Source organism: Nerophis lumbriciformis, linkage group LG21 (genome assembly GCF_033978685.3).
Source record: "Nerophis lumbriciformis linkage group LG21, RoL_Nlum_v2.1, whole genome shotgun sequence".
In the NCBI taxonomy this organism is placed as follows: Eukaryota; Metazoa; Chordata; class Actinopteri; order Syngnathiformes; family Syngnathidae; genus Nerophis; species Nerophis lumbriciformis.
In genome coordinates this window covers 38,035,104-38,053,190 of record NC_084568.2, presented here as the reverse complement: position 1 = coordinate 38,053,190, position 18,087 = coordinate 38,035,104, and the positions used below count along the sequence as shown (strand labels likewise).

Here is an 18,087-nt window from a genome sequence, read left to right as displayed (position 1 = left end):
TTTTAGCTACGCTCTCTTTCGCTCATCCACAGCAGGCGTTGACTGTAGAGGAGGTTGACTACAAGCAGAAGCTTCACTTCCAGGAGTCACCAGGGCCAATTATATCAGCCTGACTACCCTTCCCGACCTGAGCTCCATGGAGTGGAAAAGGCGGCTCCAGCGGCGGCGTCACAGGGGACACAGCAGACTAGTGCTGTCTGGAGTGCAAGTGCGGCCCAATTTGGCATGCACGGGTCTGTGGAGAATACTCCTGATGAAATATATATATATATATATATATATATATATATATATATATATATACGATCTTCTTCAAACATGTATTGTTCCGCGCTGCTGTCTTATCAGGATGGCTCACCCACTGATGTCCTGCAGTTTGAACCCATCAAGACTCCAAGAGGTGCAGAGTTGGAGGTGAAGGTAATGCTATTTGGTAATAGTAGAAAAGAGCATCATACACAAATACAAATAGACGAAGTAGACATAGAAAGGGTAAAAGAAACTAGATTTTTGGGAGTATTAATAGATGATCAAATGAACTGGAAATCTCATATACAAAACATACAACATAAGGTGGCAAAAAACATTTCAATAATGAATAAGGCAAAATATGTCCTGGGCCAAAAATCACTTCATATTCTCTACTGCTCACTAGTGTTACCATATCTGAGTTATTGTGCAGAAATATGGGGAAATAACTACAAATGTGCGCTACATTCGCTAACCATGTTACAAAAAAGATCAGTTAGAATAATACATAATGTTGGATATAGAGAACACACAAACCCTTTATTTATTAAGTCAGAAATATTAAAGTTTGGTGATTTGGTAAAATTGCAAACAGCTAAAATGATGTACAAAGCAAACTATAACCTGCTACCAAAGAATGTACAACAATTCTTCTCAACTAAAGAGGAGAAATATAACCTTAGAGGAAAAAATAATTTAAAACATTTATATGCACGTACAACACTTAGAACTTTTAGCATACCAGTATGTGGAATTAAATTATGGAATGGATTAAAGTAAAGAAGTTAAAAATTGTACTGATATGATCCAGTTTAAGAGGTTGTTCAAAATAATAGTGCTTACAGAGTACAAAAAAGAAGAATTATGAGAAATACTTTCAACCTTATTGAAAATAAGATATTCTTCATCTCAGTATGTTAATAATGACTGAATTAATTAATTACATATTACAAAACTGTTGTATACTAATTCACAGATTTTATTATATAAAAAGGTCAGTAAATGATTCTATATATTTGTAAACGCTTGAAGTGGGAAAGGGGTAGGATTAAATAAGCTTTGCTTCTTCCTACTCCTTTTCGGGCATGATGTAAAATGAAATGATATGAAATTGTGTGATGTATTATGATGTAAGTGTGTTCATGTTCCAAATAAACTAAAGAAAGAAAGAAAAAGAAAGGTGCAGAAAAGGTCTTTCAAAGCTCCGAATGCGGTTCTGCCACAAGTTTTAGTAAACTATTCAAGAAAAACAATCACTTTCCACATAAGGATAATATTGTAATAATACACGCAGCCTTCAGACTGTAGCAGATAATGCTGACACCTGATGGTCAAATCTGGGAACTGCACTTAAAGAATGTTTTCTTTCACAAGTTTGGCAATACAACTATTAATAATCTGCTTTTGTGAACAATACCGTATGTTTCTTAGAAAGAATATAAAAAAAATGCAACCTCGAGTACACGGATATTAATTTATTGACCAATATGGCGAGTTATACAGCACGGCAAAGTGAGAGGAAAAGATTCAGTGATGATGTTTCTGCTTGAACTGTAATCCACAGTATCCACAGGTGCCCACTTTAGTATCTTTATCCTGGAAAGACGACATAATTCATATAAACATGACACATTTTCATATCCACAGGGCAAAAATTGCAACAAAGCTGAGCATTTAAATAGTACATACTAAAATAGACAAGTCAGTCTATTTATAAACATTAGCTTTATAACTGATCACTCAATGGATATCTGCATAGACTGTATCAGCACATATTTATCAATGACATGAACATGCGTGAATGTTGTGAATGAAAAGAGAAATAGGACCAGAATCTCTGGCATCAATACTCACCCAGCTTCACACAAAGATGACCTTCTGCAATTAGTTGTTCAAATAAAATGTCTTCTGTCATCTTTCAAGGGTTAGGGTAAACATTTCAGTTATTGTGCCAACATGCAGATATTGCAATGTCAACACAATTTTAGTCAGGCAACAATGGCCTGGGAAGTACACGTCTCTTGTTTTTAAACACTTTTGTCTTCATTTTTAAACATTAGTGAGGTGCGTAGAGTGGAACATGCCCAAGTTGTACAATACACATACAGGTAAAAGCCAGTAAATTAGAATATTTTGAAAAACTTGATTTATTTCAGTAATTGCATTCAAAAGGTGTAACTTGTACATTATATGTATTCATTGCACACAGACTGATGCATTCAAATGTTTATTTCATTTAATTTTGATGATTTGAAGTGGCAACAAATGAAAATCCAAAATTCCGTGTGTCACAAAATTAGAATATTGTGTAAGGGTTAAATTTTGAAGACACCTGGTGCCACAAACTAATCAGCTGATTAACCCAAAACACCTGCAAAGGGCTTTAAATGGTCTCTCAGTCCAGTTCTGAAGCCTACACAAACATGGGGAAGACTTCAGATTTGACAGCTGTCCAAAAGGCAACCATCGACACATTGCACAAGGAGGGAAAGACACAAAAGGTTATTGCTGAAGAGGCTGGCTGTTCTCAGAGCTCTGTGTCCAAACACATTAATGGAGAGGCAAAGGGAAGGAAAAACTGTGGTCAGAAAAAGTGTACAAGCGATAGGGATCACCACGCCCTGGTCAAGATTGTGAAAAAAAAAATATTCAAAAATGTGGGGGAGATTCAGAAGGAGTGGACAGCTGCTGGAGTCAGTGCTTCAAGATCCACCACCAAGAGACGCTTGAAAGACATGGGTTTCAACTGCCGCATACCTCGTGTCAAGCCACTGTTGACCAAGAAACAGCGCGCAAAGAGTCTCACCTGGGCTAAGGAAAAAAAGAGCTGGACTGCTGCTGAGTGGTCCAAAGTCATGTTTTCTGACAAAAGCAAATTTTGCATTTCCTTTGGAAATCGAGGTCCCAGAGTCTGGAGGAAGACAGGAGAGGCACAGGATCCACGTTGCCTGAAGTCTAGTGTAAAGTTTCCACCATCAGTGATGGTTTGGGGTGCCATGTCAACTGCTGGTGTCGGTCCACTCTGTTTCCTGAGATCCAGGGTCAACGCAGCTGTCTACCAGCAAGTTTTAGAGCACTTCATGCTTCCTGCTGCTGACCTGCTCTATGGAGATTTCAAGTTCCAACAGGACTTGGCGCCTGCACACAGCGCAAAATCTACCCGTGCCTGGTTTACGGACCATGGTATTTCTGTTCTAAATTGGCCCGCCAACTCCCCTGACCTTAGCCCCATAGAAAATCTGTGGGGTATTGTGAAAAGGAAGATGCAGAATGCCAGACCCAAAAACGCAGAAGAGTTGAAGGCCACTATCAGAGCAACCTGGGCTCTCATAACACCTGAGCAGTGCCAGAAACTCTTCGACTCCATGCCACGCCGCATTAACGCAATAATTGAGGCAAAAGGAGCTCCAACCAAGTATTGAGTATTGTACATGCTCATATTTTTCATTTTCATACTTTTCAGTTGGCCAACATTTCTAAAAATCCCTTTTTTGTATTAGCCTTAAGTAATATTCTAATTTTGTGACACACGGAATTTTGGATTTTCATTTGTTGCCACTTCAAATCATCAAAATTAAATGAAATAAACATTTGAATGCATCAGTCTGTGTGCAATGAATAAATATAATGTACAAGTTACACCTTTTGAATGCAATTACTGAAATAAATCAAGTTTTTCAAAATATTCTAATTTACTGGCTTTTACCTGTACATACAACACATGGAATGGAATGGATTTACAGGCACACATGAAGCACATTAAAAAAAGACAACTGGATACAGAAGAGGGACTTTTTTTTATTTATTTGTAGTTGGTGTGTATGTGACACTTACCAGATTAATGTAGACTTTAGGGTGGCCCAGCGCTCCTCCGCCTCCATCACAGGACACCACACGGTCCTCGATGTCAGTCACTGGCTCCTCGGCCACCAACTTAATGGCGAAGTTTGTGTTCACCTGAAGACACGTTTGGGGTTATGCATCTGTCGTAGCAAAGTCTTCTCATCTTTAAGGCCTTGATAGAAAACATCTGAAATCATAGTTTATAAGCTACTGGTATAAAATGGAAGTGTTTAAAGTATGTATCAATTGTTTGTGCGCACAACCTTTGACACTTACACCATAAAAGTTTACATTTTAATATTGTTAAACTGTGTAAACGTGTTAGTCTCAATTTTAATATTGCTATTGGACTGGAAATGGCAACGAGACATTGGCTATAATCTAAAAGGAAGCTCATTTGTGTTTTAATTACAAAAACATTTTTAGACACTGGATTTATGCAACTGAAATTGTGCGTTTTAATTTTGTTTACATATTGTTTTATATTTTTTTTACATCAAACTATGCTGACAATTTCATCAAACACAAATTTGTGAGCAAAATGTGTGTATTTAAAAATTCAGTGTGTAAACATTCAATGTAAAAACATTTGGTGCAGAAAAATATAGTATAAAGAAACTCAACGTCACGAAATTCCGTGCAGAAATAATTGTTGCTTCAAACCTTAAGACCCACTTCCTGGACATTAAGACGTCATTGGCTGGTTCTGAGATTGCTTCAGTTTAAATTTACCGCAAGCGAGTCTTGAGTTTTGAAGCAACGAATATTTCTGCATTGAATTTTTCGAAACAAAATTTTTAAACAATTTTTTTTTTATCTGAATTTTTAGCCACTAACTTTATAAACACTGCATTTTAACAAACTGAATTTTTAAAGAGTTTGCTTACTCATTTGTATTCAATGAATGTGTCAGCATAATTTATTCACATAAATTCGGTGCAAAAAATAACTTTCTTAAAAAATAAATATAATAACCTCCATATAATTTCACATATTTATAAGTCCAATGTTCATTATGTATCGTCCCTATGAAATTATCTCAATCTAAATAAAAGACATTTGCAAAGGTTGGAATCGCTATTTATTTCCTAAAAAATAATTGCACAATATAGACTTGTTGCCACCATAGACATCTTCTAAGGGTACGCAGCATGGAGCGCTACTGCCTACTGGCGCTGACGAGACGCGGGGCCGCCATCTTGGAGTGGTGATCCGCTCCACTCAGTGCAATTCATTTGGCAGGAGCAATGAACTGTCAGCACAGTTAATTCATCTTACCTCACTGAATACCACTGATTTTCACGCGCTTTTTTGTCATACATGTAGCTATGATAAAGGACACATGTTTTATTATTCATAGTTTGCTTCACAGTAATCAATCAATGTCAATCAATCAATGTTTATTTATATAGCCCTAAATCACAAGTGTCTCAAAGGGCTGCACAAGCCACAACGACATCCTCGGTACAAAGCCCACATAAGGGCAAGGAAAAACTCACTCCAGTGAGTAATAGAATATTCTTATATGCTAGAAGTGACCGGATGTCCGAGATCAAAACTGGGAATATAATCCCAGAGAAGGGGAAAAAAGGTTCAGCTATTTTGAAGTTGAAGAAACAATATGATTAGGTTATATATTGTCGGAGGCAGATATTTACATATATCCGATTTTAAGTTGTACTTCTTCCATTTCTTTGTCATATTTGAAAACAGCTCGTGGTTTCCATTTCTTCTCTTGATGCTCTGTCAGCAAGCAAACTGTGTGTGTTAACCTTGAGTTCTTTGGAATGTATTATGGCTAGGGAGACGTTGTGCTTGTGTTATGGCTAGGGAGGGGGAAGAAAAGAGAGGTTTTTGGCGTTGGGAAGACAGACCATTTTTGGGGGGCGCAATAGAATGTTCTAGGGTTAGACTGGTCTCAATCAAAATGTATATTGGCAAAGCTTTGAGAATATACAACAAAATACCTATTCTGTCTCTGGTGGTTTTTCAACTCAGCTTTAAGTGTCGGAAAGAACTTGGGAGCGAATTGTGACTTGAATTCCCTGGGAGGAACAACTGGTCCAAAACGCAACAAAATACATGCTACATAAACAATGTATGAATACATTAGATATCTATATATCTTATAGACTGTATCTCTGTTGCTGCAGCAGCAGAGAGTTTATTCTGTCTTGACACTTTGTATTGATATTTCGTATTACATTATTCCCTTAAATGATAACGTTTACAGTCATTGTTTTATATGTATTTTTGATGTATGTCGCTTTGGATAAAAGCGTGTGCCAAATACTTCAACATAAACATATATAAAGACCTGAAAGTCTTTATATCAGCTAAAACCACCAATCTGTTTCACTGGATTCAGAATAAAAGCAAATTATGTCTTACACAACAATGTTAGTATTTGAATATAAATGTTACTTGAAGACTTATTCCTGGTTACAATTATACTGTTAAGAAAGTATTGTCTTATACTTTGCCTAAAATGAGAATGCATCATAATCAGTGGTGGCTGGTGAATTTTGTTTTAGGTGGGGCTGAAAGTTTGTAAACCAAAACCCTGTAGGGGCGTCATCCTCCCCCAGAAGATTTCTTTGTGATTATTTTGACATACAAATGAAGCCTTCTGGTGCATTCTGACAAAATAATGAAGACAAAATAGAACATTTCATAGGATTTCAGAGAACTATAATAATATAGTAAAATTATTTTCACAAAATACAACCAATAGTACCTTAAAAGTTAAATCTTACTTGTGAAAAGTAATCCCCCGATTCCTATTTTCAACAGTCCGCTCATTTGAGCAGGAAAACGCTGAACACCATCTTTGTTTTCTACCTGTCAACTGTCAGTTTAGGCTGCTCGCCGGCTCCTCATCACCACTTCAAGATGGCAGCCCAATTTCTCGAGTCACAGCAGCCAATGCTGCGTCTACTTATAACATGTCTATAATCCTGGACAATATTCATGGCAAATTTGTGCTTTGTTTTAAAAAACGTGCTATTTGGATTTACGCTGTATGACAAAAAAATGTGAAAAGGAATTTTACCTTTGCAACCTCATTGTACTATTGGCTAAGTTTTATATTCAGAAATGTTAGTTTCTCAATACCCGACCTGTTTTGTGCCTTTAAAAAAGAATTAGAACTCTACATTAAAACACTCTCTACCTCCAACAACCAAAAAGCTGAGAAAACTATGATGCTGTGTTCCAAATGTAAGTTATTTACTGAAATTGAGCGAGCCTATGGCTTTGCACTTTGTTTGTTTTATATATATATATGTAAATATATATATATAAGTGTACAGCTCGGGTAATGGGTACATTCGCACCCACCTACACAAAAGTACTTCAAAATGTAACAATCAAAATAAATATGACTTTTTGTTTTGTTTACTAGGGCATTCATATATAACATGCATTAGTTTGACCATTTAAAATCAACGATAATAAAAAGGAGATGCTTGGAAATAGCATAAAAATGCCCCAAAAACTTGGAAAAACACGATTCATAGCGTTACTATTTGGTGTACCGTATTTTCCGCACTATAAGGCGCACCGGATTATTAGCCGCACCTTCTATGAATTACATATTTCATAATTTTGTCCACCAATAAGCCGCCCCGGACTAAAAGCCGCGCCTACGCTGCGCTAAAGTGAATGTCAAAAAAACGCTGCGCTAAAGTGAATGTCAAAAAAACAGTCAGATAGTTCAGTCAAACTTTAATAATATATTGAAAACCAGCGTTCTAACAACTCTGTCCCAAAATGTACAAATGTGCAATCACAAACATAGTAAAATTCAAAATGGTGTAGAGCAATAGCAACATACCGGTAATGTTGCTCGAACGTTAATGTCACAACACACAACACACAAAATAAACATAGCGCTCACTTTCTGAAGTTATTCTTCATTCGTACCGGTAAATCCTTCGAATTCTTCGTCTTCGGTGTCCGAATTGAAAAGTTGCGCTAGCGTGGCTTCCAAAATGGCGGGCTCCGTCTCTTCGAAATCATCGGATTCAGTGTCGCTGTTGTTGTGCAGCAGTTCTGTGAATCCTGCCTTCCGGAAAGCTCGGACCACAGTTGTGACAGAAATATCTGCCCAGGCATTTACAATCCACTGGCAGATGTTGGCGTGCGTTGTCTGCCCGTCTTAGTGAAGGTGTGTTCGCCTTCGGTCATCCATTTTTCCCACGCAGTTCGCAGTCGTGATTTGAATGCCCTGTTGACACCAATATCCAGCGGTTGGAGTTCTTTGGTTAATCCACCCGGAATGACGGCGAGTGTTGTATTTGTGTGCTTCACTTGTTTTTTGACACCATCTGTGATGTGGGCGCGCATAGAGTCATATATCAACATGGACGGAGCAGCGTGAAAAAAGCCACCCGGCCGCTTCGCGTAAACTTCCCTTAACCACTCGCTCATCTTTTCTTCATCCATCCATCCCTTCGAGTTAGCTTTTATGATGACGCCGGCTGGAAAGGTCTCTTTTGGCAAGGTCTTCCTTTTGAATATCACCATGAGTGGAAGTTAGCATGGCAAGCTAGAACCACAGTGAAGGATGACTTCTCATTCCCTGTGGAGCGAATATTCACCGTACGTGCTCCCGTTCCACAGTGCGGTTCAGTTGCTGTGAAATACGGTAGTAATCCGTGTGCGGATGGAGAGATTGCGTCTTTTTATGACCCGGATCGTTTAGTAGGAGCCATTTTGTGGTCTTTACAGATGTAAACAGGAAATGAAACGTACGGTGATATCCGCGCGTTTTTTCTTCTTCTTCCGGGGGCGGGTGAAGCGCTTCCTGTTCTATGGGGGCGGGTGAAGCGCTTCCTGTTCTATGGGGGCGGGTGCTTTCCTTGGCGGTTGCTTGCGTAGAAGAAGAAGCGCTTCCTGTTCTACCGGGAAAAAAGATGGCGGCTGTTTACCGAAGTTGCGAGACCGAAACTTTATGAAAATGAATCGTAATAAAGCGCACCGGGTTATTAGGCGCACTGTCAGCTTTTGAGAAAAATTGTGGTTTTTAGGTGCGCCTTATAGTGCGGAAAATACGGTAACCATCATGAGCGTTCTGTTCAGGTATATTTCTTTTATATTATGATAAATCATCATATTTATGTATTACTAAATGTAAATAGGTATAGATCAATCTTTAAGCTGTGTGTATTTGATTTCAGTTTTCTTTTGACATCTTATTTAGAATTGTAGTTGAAACTTTTACAACCTTGTGTTGCGCTCATGATGGCGTAACCAAACTAGATTTCATTTGATGATCTTATTTTGAATATTTATTCCCTTTTTTACATTTAGTATATTTAAATAATCATTTATAAACATTGAATACATTTCAAATATCAATAAAATGCAATTGCCTTCATCTTATAGGGTAATGTTTAGTTACACCAAGTCATGAGCATAACACTAAGCTTCATCACTTTGACTTGTAATATCTCTAATTCTGGTGGTGTTTTATGCTTTTTTCTTTTTGGAACATGTACTATATATATATATATATTTAAAATACAATAAAGTCCCATATAAAATTATGTTCATTTATTTATTTATTTATTATCATCCTCACCTATGGTCATGAGCTTTGGGTCATGACCGAAAGGACAAGATCACGGGTGCAAGCGGCCCAAATGAGTTTCCTCCGCCGGGCGGCGGGGCTCTCCCTTAGAGATAGGGTGAGAAGCTCTGTCATCCGGGAGGAGCTCAAAGTAAAGCCGCTGCTCCTCCACATCGAGAGGAGCCAGATGAGGTGGTTCGGGCATCTGGTCAGGATGCCACCCGAACGCCTCCCTAGGGAGGTGTTTCGGGCACGTCCGACCGGTAGGAGGCCGCGGGGAAGACCCAGGACACGTTGGGAAGACTATGTCTCCCGGCTGGCCTGGGAACGCCTCGGGATCCCCCGGGAGGAGCTGGACGAAGTGGCTGGGGAGAGGGAAGTCTGGGCTTCCCTGCTTAGGCTGCTGCCCCCGCGACCCGACCTCGGATAAGCGGAAGAAGATGGATGGATGGATGGATAGATAAAATTATCCATCCATCCATCCATCTTCTGTCCGGCATCCTCCCCCACCATCACAGCCAACTCACCACCAGGTGGTGATCGGTAGAAAGCTCCGCCCCTCTCTTCACCCGAGTGTCCAAAACATGAGGCCGCAAATCCGATGACACAACTACAAAGTCGATCATGGAACTGCGGCCTAGGGTGTCCTGGTGCCAAGTGCACATATGGACACCCTTATGTTTGAACATGGTGTTCGTTATGGACAATCTGTGACGGGCACAAAAGTCCAATAACAAAACACCGCTCGGGTTCAGATCCGGGCAGCCATTCTTCCCAATCACGCCTCTCCAGGTTTCACTGTCGCTGCCAACATGAGCATTGAAGTCCCCCAGTAGAACGAGGGAATCACCCGGGGGAGCACTCTCAAGTACTCCCTCGAGTGAATCCAAAAAGGGTGGGTACTCTGAGCTGCGGTTTGGCGCGTAAGCGCAAACCACAGTCAGGACCCGTCCCCCCACCCGAAGGCGGAGGGAAGCTACCCTCTCGTCCACCGGGTTGAACTCCAACGTACAGGCTCTGAGCCGGGGGGAACAAGAATTGCCACCCCAGCCCGTCGCCTCTCATTGCCGGCAACGTCACATCGCACCCGACCTCTATGACCCCTGCCATGGGTGGTGAGCCCATTAAAGGGGGGACCCACGTTGCCTCTTCAGGCTGTGCCCGGCCGGGCCCCATGGGGACAGGCCCGGCCACCAGGCGCTCGCCATCGTGCCCCACCTCCGGGCCTGGCTCCAGAGGGGGGCCCCGGTGACCCGCGTCCGGGCAAGGGAAATCTGGGTTCCTTGTTTGTTTTCTTCATAAAGGTCTTCGAGCTGCTCTTTGTCTGATCCCTCACCTAGGACCAGTTTGTCTTGGGAGACCCTACCAGGGGGCATAAAGCCCCCGGACAACATAGCTCCTAGGATCATTGGGACACGCAAACTCCTCTACCACGTTAAGGTGGCAGCTCAGAGAGGAGGGATAAAATTATGTTTCTAGTAATACTTTAATTTTGCCTTTGAAAGTAACACTCCAATTTCCATTAGTGGAGCTGTACACACACACACACACATATACATATACATATACATATACATATACATATATATATATATATATATATATATATATATAATCTCCTGATGATTGAGGGAACCCCCTCATGAAACAGGCCTGTAGAGATGAAGTAGTCTTGTGATTTTTTTTCCCACACATACATATATATATATATATATATATATTTATTGATTTATTTTGCATTATATTTTAGTTACTTTCAATTTACAACCCTCTGGCGCTTTTTTTGTACTGTTTTAGTACCATATTTTTCGGAGTATAAGTCGCTCCAGGGTATAAGTCGCACCGGCCGAAAATGCATAATAAAGAAGGAAAAAAACATATATAAGTCACACTGGTGTATAAGTCGCAATTTTTGGGGGACATTTATTTGATAAAAGCCAACACCAAGAATAGACATTTGAAAGGCAATTTAAAATAAATAAAGAATAGTGAACAGCAGGCTGAATAAGTGTACGTTATATGAGGCATAAATAACCAACTGGTATGTTAACATAACATATTATGGTAAGAGTCATTCAAATAACTATAACATATAGAACATGCTATACGTTTACCAAACAATCTGTCACTCCTAATCGCTAAATCCCATGAAATCTTATACGTCTAGTCTCTTACGTCAATGAGATCAATAATATTATTTGATATTTTACGCTAATGTGTTAATCAGTTCACACATAAGTCGCTCCTGAGTATAAGTCGCACTCCCGGCCAAACTATGAAAAAAACTGCGTTTTTGCATTCTATTTTAGTTACTTTCAATTTACAACCCTCTGGCGCTTTTTTGTACTGTTTTAGTACTTACTTTGATTGTTATTTCTCAACTGTTTGTAAACGTTGAAATTTATAAATAAAGGTTTATAAAAAATAAATAAAAATTAAAGCTGCAAGCAGCATTGGTCGGGCCCGCGTATTTGGCAGGTGCTAGTCCTAAGTGTCCCAATACTTTTGTCAAGTTTTGGTCCTAAGTGTCCCAATACTTTTGTCTACTTTTAGTCCGAATTGTCCCAATACTTTTGTCTAGTGTACCTACCTTGTCTGCATTGTGTGGCCACGCTGGTGCTTCCTGCTTTTAAGCAGCCATCTTGAGAAAACAGCAGCGCAGCAGCATCAGCGCAGCGGTTCTTTGAAGGCTCATAAAATCAAAACCGGAGCAGTTAGAAAAATTATTATATGGAAGGGTTCAATCTCTCTCCTGTGTTAGTTTGAAGCTGAAACGACAAACGCGCTCAGAGGAGATAATGTTTGAAGAGAAGTGACCGGTTTATAAAAAAAAATTGTTTTGAAGGGAAAATTGCAAACTTCCTGTTGATTTTTGCTCAGGGTTGTCAATCTATGAAATGTAGGTCTAAGTGAGACCTACATAGAGGTTTTTGTTTCATGTCTCTCCGACTTTCCCAGTGGGAGTTACAGGCAGTATTGTCATATTTTTCTTCCGAGGAGCAGTTTTTTCTGCGTTTTATTAAAAAATTGCGGTAGAGCACAATTTTGAGATTTGGGGTTCGGTTTTTTCATTAGATCGCAATTTTAGCCAGTCCTGATGTGTGCATTCAGTTTGGTGAGTTTTGAAGCCTGCTAAGGGGGTCAAATTACAGCTCAAAGAGGCAAAAGTTACTGTTTTTAGTACTTATTTGCCTTGAAGGGGGAATAGCCAACTTCCTGTTGATTTTTGCCCGAGAATATACTATTATGAAATCTAGGTGTAAGTCAGACCTACATAAAGGTTTTTGTTTCATGTCTGTCCGACCTTCCTAGTGGGAGTTACAGGCAGTCTAGTTTTTTTTTCCCTAGGGGGCGCTAGAGCGCAATTTTGAGTTTTGGGGTTTGTTTTTTTGATAAAAAGTTTTGCCGTTTATTACTGATGTGTGTGTAAAATTTGGTGAAGCATGCTAAGGGGGTCAAATTACAGCGCAAAGTTGCGGAAGAATAATAATAATAAAGAATAAAACCTTACAAATTCAATAGGTCCTTATGTCCCATTGCATAAGGACTCCCTGTGGGAGTCCTTATGCAATGGGCCATGTGGGCCCTAATAAAAATAGTATACAGGTAAAAGCCAGTAAATTAGAATATTTTGAAAAACTTGATTTATTTCAGTAATTGCATTCAAAAGGTGTAACTTGTACATTATATTTATTCATTGCACACAGACTGATGCATTCAAATGTTTATTTCATTTAATTTTGATGATTTGAAGTGGCAACAAATGAAAATCCAAAATTCCGTGTGTCACAAAATTAGAATATTACTTAAGGCTAATACAAAAAAGGGATTTTTAGAAATGTTGGCCAACTGAAAAGTATGAAAATGAAAAATATGAGCATGTACAATACTCAATACTTGGTTGGAGCTCCTTTTGCCTCAATTACTGCGTTAATGCGGCGTGGCATGGAGTCGATGAGTTTCTGGCACTGCTCAGGTGTTATGAGAGCCCAGGTTGCTCTGATAGTGGCCTTCAACTCTTCTGCGTTTTTGGGTCTGGCATTCTGCATCTTCCTTTTCACAATACCCCACAGATTTTCTATGGGGCTAAGGTCAGGGGAGTTGGCGGGCCAATTTAGAACAGAAATACCATGGTCCGTATACCAGGCACGGGTAGATTTTGCGCTGTGTGAAGGCGCCAAGTCCTGTTGGAACTTGAAATCTCCATCTCCATAGAGCAGGTCAGCAGCAGGAAGCATGAAGTGCTCTAAAACTTGCTGGTAGACGGCTGCGTTGACCCTGGATCTCAGGAAACAGAGTGGACCGACACCAGCAGATGACATGGCACCCCAAACCATCACCCAACCATGCAAATTTTGCATTTCCTTTGGAAATCGAGGTCCCAGAGTCTGGAGGAAGACAGGAGAGGCACAGGATCCACGTTGCCTGAAGTCTAGTGTAAAGTTTCCACCATCAGTGATGGTTTGGGGTGCCATGTCATCTGCTGGTGTCGGTCCACTCTGTTTCCTGAGATCCAGGGTCAACGCAGCCGTCTACCAGCAAGTTTTAGAGCACTTCATGCTTCCTGCTGCTGACCTGCTCTATGGAGATGGAGATTTCAAGTTCCAACAGGACTTGGCGCCTGCACACAGCGCAAAATCTACCCGTGCCTGGTTTACGGACCATGGTATTTCTGTTCTAAATTGGCCCGCCAACTCCCCTGACCTTAGCCCCATAGAAAATCTGTGGGGTATTGTGAAAAGGAAGATGCAGGACGCCAGACCCAAAAACGCAGAAGAGTTGAAGGCCACTATCAGAGCAACCTGGGCTCTCATAACACCTGAGCAGTGCCAGAAACTCATCGACTCCATGCCACGCCGCATTAACGCAGTAATTGAGGCAAAAGGAGCTCCAACCAAGTATTGAGTATTGTACATGCTCATATTTTTCATTTTCATACTTTTCAGTTGGCCAACATTTCTAAAAATCCCTTTTTTGTATTAGCCTTAAGTAATATTCTAATTTTGTGACACACGGAATTTTGGATTTTCATTTGTTGCCACTTCAAATCATCAAAATTAAATGAAATAAACATTTGAATGCATCAGTCTGTGTGCAATGAATAAATATAATGTACAAGTTACACCTTTTGAATGCAATTACTGAAATAAATAAAGTTTTTCAAAATATTCTAATTTACTGGCTTTTACCTGTACATAAGATGTCTATGGTTGCCATTGTGTTGCCAGAGGTGACAAACGTAAGTTGTCAATAATTGTCGCAAAGATAGAAAACGTGTGTCGTAAATGAAGAACCAGGCCGTCCAAGATCAAATCCTCTATTTATGTGATTTATAAAACTGTATTTAATTTGAGTGAAATGACTTAATTGGACCAAAGATGAACAATATTACCTCCTTCTGTCTTCCAACGAAACGGGCTCTTCTCGGGTCGTTTACATCGAACACCTGTGTACAAAATAATTGAAATTAAAGAAATACATTTTTGACAACGCGTTTGTTGAAGTCCTGGTATATTGCATGTAAACATTTTTAGAGACGAATGTGTCTTTTGTAAACAATTAGCTGAATATACACACAAAGAAATGAGCTAGCAACACGGCTAAGCTAACCGTCCATACAAAGAGGAGTAAACGCACCTGTCCGGTATGTGTGATGGCCTCCCCGGTGCTGGACACGTCGACAGTGTAATGGTGTAGAGGCACAGCAGAGAGCTTGAAAGGAGACACAAACACTTGAACATGTTTACTGAAGGACAAGAGTCTTGTTAAAGCCGCCGCCATGTTTGCAGCTCGTTGCCTTCCCAAGATGCTTTGCGAGCAGCTCTTCTTCTTCTTCTTCTTCTTCTTTGGTGTAATGGCAGTTGACAAGCAACCTTGTAGTGTGCATTACCGCCACCTACTGCAATGGAGTGTGGACCGAGGTGGATCCCTACTCTAGATTCTTTTATTTAACCCCGTGTTTTTTAAATATGTGCAGTGTTGGGTTGGTTACTGAAAACCAGTAACTAGTTACAGTTACTAGTTACTTTATTTCAAAAGTAACTCAGTTACTAACTCAGTTACTTACACCAAAAAGTAATGCGTTACTGTGAAAAGTAACTATTTAGTTACTTATTTTTTCTCTCTTTTTTTTTTAAGGCTCTCATTGATGCCCTTTTAGCCTTCATTTCAGTACTGTTATTGCACTGGAGAATAATACAATGTGTTGATCAACTTGACATGCATTTGCATCACTGAACTCTGCTAAGCAATGTGGTCTACATACAACACACAAAGACAAAGATATGTTTCAAAGGCCCAGTTTATTTCAGGCCAAAACAAATTGACAAAACTATTTGAAATAGCTGCAACATAACATACATAAGTAACAAACAGCATAATGACAACATAGCTGTAAAGCTGGCTTCACCCAAGGAAGGCACACATGACATACACAAAGCCTAACCAGGCATTTTTTTTTCTCAAGGAATTGTGAAATAAAATCATGTATTCAGGAGATCAACACTGTAGTGAAGCCCAGAACACTCTACACATTTCCCCAGTTTTAGTTTAGATATAAGGAAAGATTGGCCTGGCCCACTAGCATCCCTCTTTATGTTTGTGAACTTTATAGTCTATACATTTAGAGTGATGTGATAATCAAACACTCTAGAAATCTAGAATGAAAGAGTATATAAGAGAATTGACAGTGTGTACCTTCAATGATGAGCAGAGGCAGAGTTTGGAGTGTTTTCTTTAGCTCGCTTTCCATGTTTATGTGCTCACTGTCCAGGTACTTGGAACATGTTTTCCGTGCCATTTGTTGTTTGACGCCGGTATCATGCTAATTAGCTGCCTGAAAACGTGTGACTCCACTGTAGAAATAGCCTGCATGTCTTCTAGCACATACGATGCAATGGCTCTATCAATGTTGTCCTGACTAGCAGTGGCCGTGCCAGCAATCTGAGGGTTACTGGTTCAATCCCCACCTTCTACCATCCTAGTCACGTCCGTTGTGTCCTTTAGCAAGACACTTCACCCTTGCTCCTGATGGGTGGTGGTTAGCGCCTTGCATGGCAGCTCCCTCCATCAGTGTGTGAATGTGTGTGTGAATGGGTGAATGTGGAAATAGTGTCAAAGCGCTTTGAGTTCCTTAAAAAGGTAGAAAAGCTATACAAGTATAACCCATTTACCATTTATGTAGCTGTTTCAGCAGATTTGAATTGCTGTTTTGGGCAGTATTCCCGGGCGCGGTCACTGCTGCTGCTCACTGCTCACCTCCCAGGGGGTGATCAAGGGTGATGGGTCAAATGCAGAGAATAATTTCACCACACCTAGTGTGTGTGTGACAATCATTGGCACTTTAACTTGAAGTAGATGGGATCTTTGATCCAAGACACAACTTACATTTAACTAAACTGTTATTTTCTTTGTGCTCGACAAAAGAAAAGTAGTGACAATGTCTCCATGTTAACTTGTTAAGAAACTCGACTTCTGACTTCACCATGATGTCTTGTTAGTTGTTATGAGAGTAGGGTATGTGTGTGTGCGTGTGGCCCTTTAAGTTATCACAGCATGTGAGGTGAGTGAGTCAGTGAGTGAGTGGGCGAGAGAAGTGAGGGAGCGCAACAGTGGATGCGTGCAGGTGCTCTAGCTTGGTGGATGGCTGCGTGTAAGACACCAATAAAGTCACAAAGTTGCAACAAACTGCCGGCCTCATCATTCACCCTCGAGTCCGGAGCTGTAAAGACCCACTGCCGGGTAAAGTGAAGGGTGTTAGCCCCGAAGTACATAGGCCCTGGAGGAACGTCTCCGCTGCGCTCCGCTCCTCGGTCGAGGAAAGCACGCCTTTTCTTTTCCTTGTGAGACAGAAGGACGACACTTCTTCTGTTTCTAGCCGATACTACATTAAAAAATAACGTAAAATAACGCAGTAACGCATCATGTAGTAACGGTAATTGAGTTACTGAATATAAAAAAATAACGCGTTAGATTACTAGTTACCGCCGAAACTAACGACGTTACAGTAACGCGTTACTTTGTAACGCGTTAGTCCCAACACTGAATATGTGTATATGTGTTCTGAGTGCAATCCTAATATATTTTCCACTGCTAACCTAATCTTCTCTTTCGCTAACTTACTTTCCAGTATTTCCCTTTCTCTATTATATTTCCTACAATGTATTAAAACATGTCCTATCTGATGGCAACAGTCACACAGTCCTGTAGTATGTTTCCTATCAATTTTAACGAACCATTTAGATATATATGTCCTCATCTCATTCTAGTAATAATGTCTTCTTATTCCTCCTCTCTCCTCTGCAGAGGTGGGACCAAGTCATTGTTTTGCAAGTCACAAGTAAGTCTCAAGTCTTTGCCCTCAAGTCCGAGTCAAGTCCCGAGTCAAGACAGGCAAGCCCCGAGTCAAGTCCAAAGTCAAGACT

General features: G+C 40.2%; 1 protein-coding gene across 1 annotated transcript; it reads right to left on the bottom strand.

Moving 5' to 3' along the window:
- Window positions 1–1,709: 1,709 nt before the first annotated feature.
- Window positions 1,710–15,495, bottom strand: ndufs6 (NADH:ubiquinone oxidoreductase subunit S6). Its single transcript, XM_061983334.2, has 4 exons — window positions 15,302–15,495; window positions 15,057–15,110; window positions 4,084–4,206; window positions 1,710–1,845 (listed from the first exon to the last, which is right to left on the bottom strand). Exons 1-4 carry the CDS (start codon window positions 15,443–15,445, stop codon window positions 1,777–1,779), a joined length of 390 nt encoding a protein of 129 aa, XP_061839318.1. The 5' UTR covers window positions 15,446–15,495; the 3' UTR covers window positions 1,710–1,776.
- Between the last annotated feature and the right edge of the window lie 2,592 nt (window positions 15,496–18,087).

Bases quoted from the DNA above. Each gene is read 5' to 3' on its own strand.
- ndufs6 (XM_061983334.2), bottom strand. From the start codon at position 15,445: ATGGCGGCGGCTTTAACAAGACTCTTGTCCTTCAGTAAACATGTTCAA. The intron at 4,207-15,056 runs GTAATATTGTTC...ACGTGTCTTCAG, and splicing joins TCGTTGGAAGACAGAAGGAG to GTGAACACAAACTTCGCCAT. The intron at 1,846-4,083 runs GTAAGTGTCACA...TCGTCTTTCCAG, and splicing joins CTAAAGTCTACATTAATCTG to GATAAAGATACTAAAGTGGG.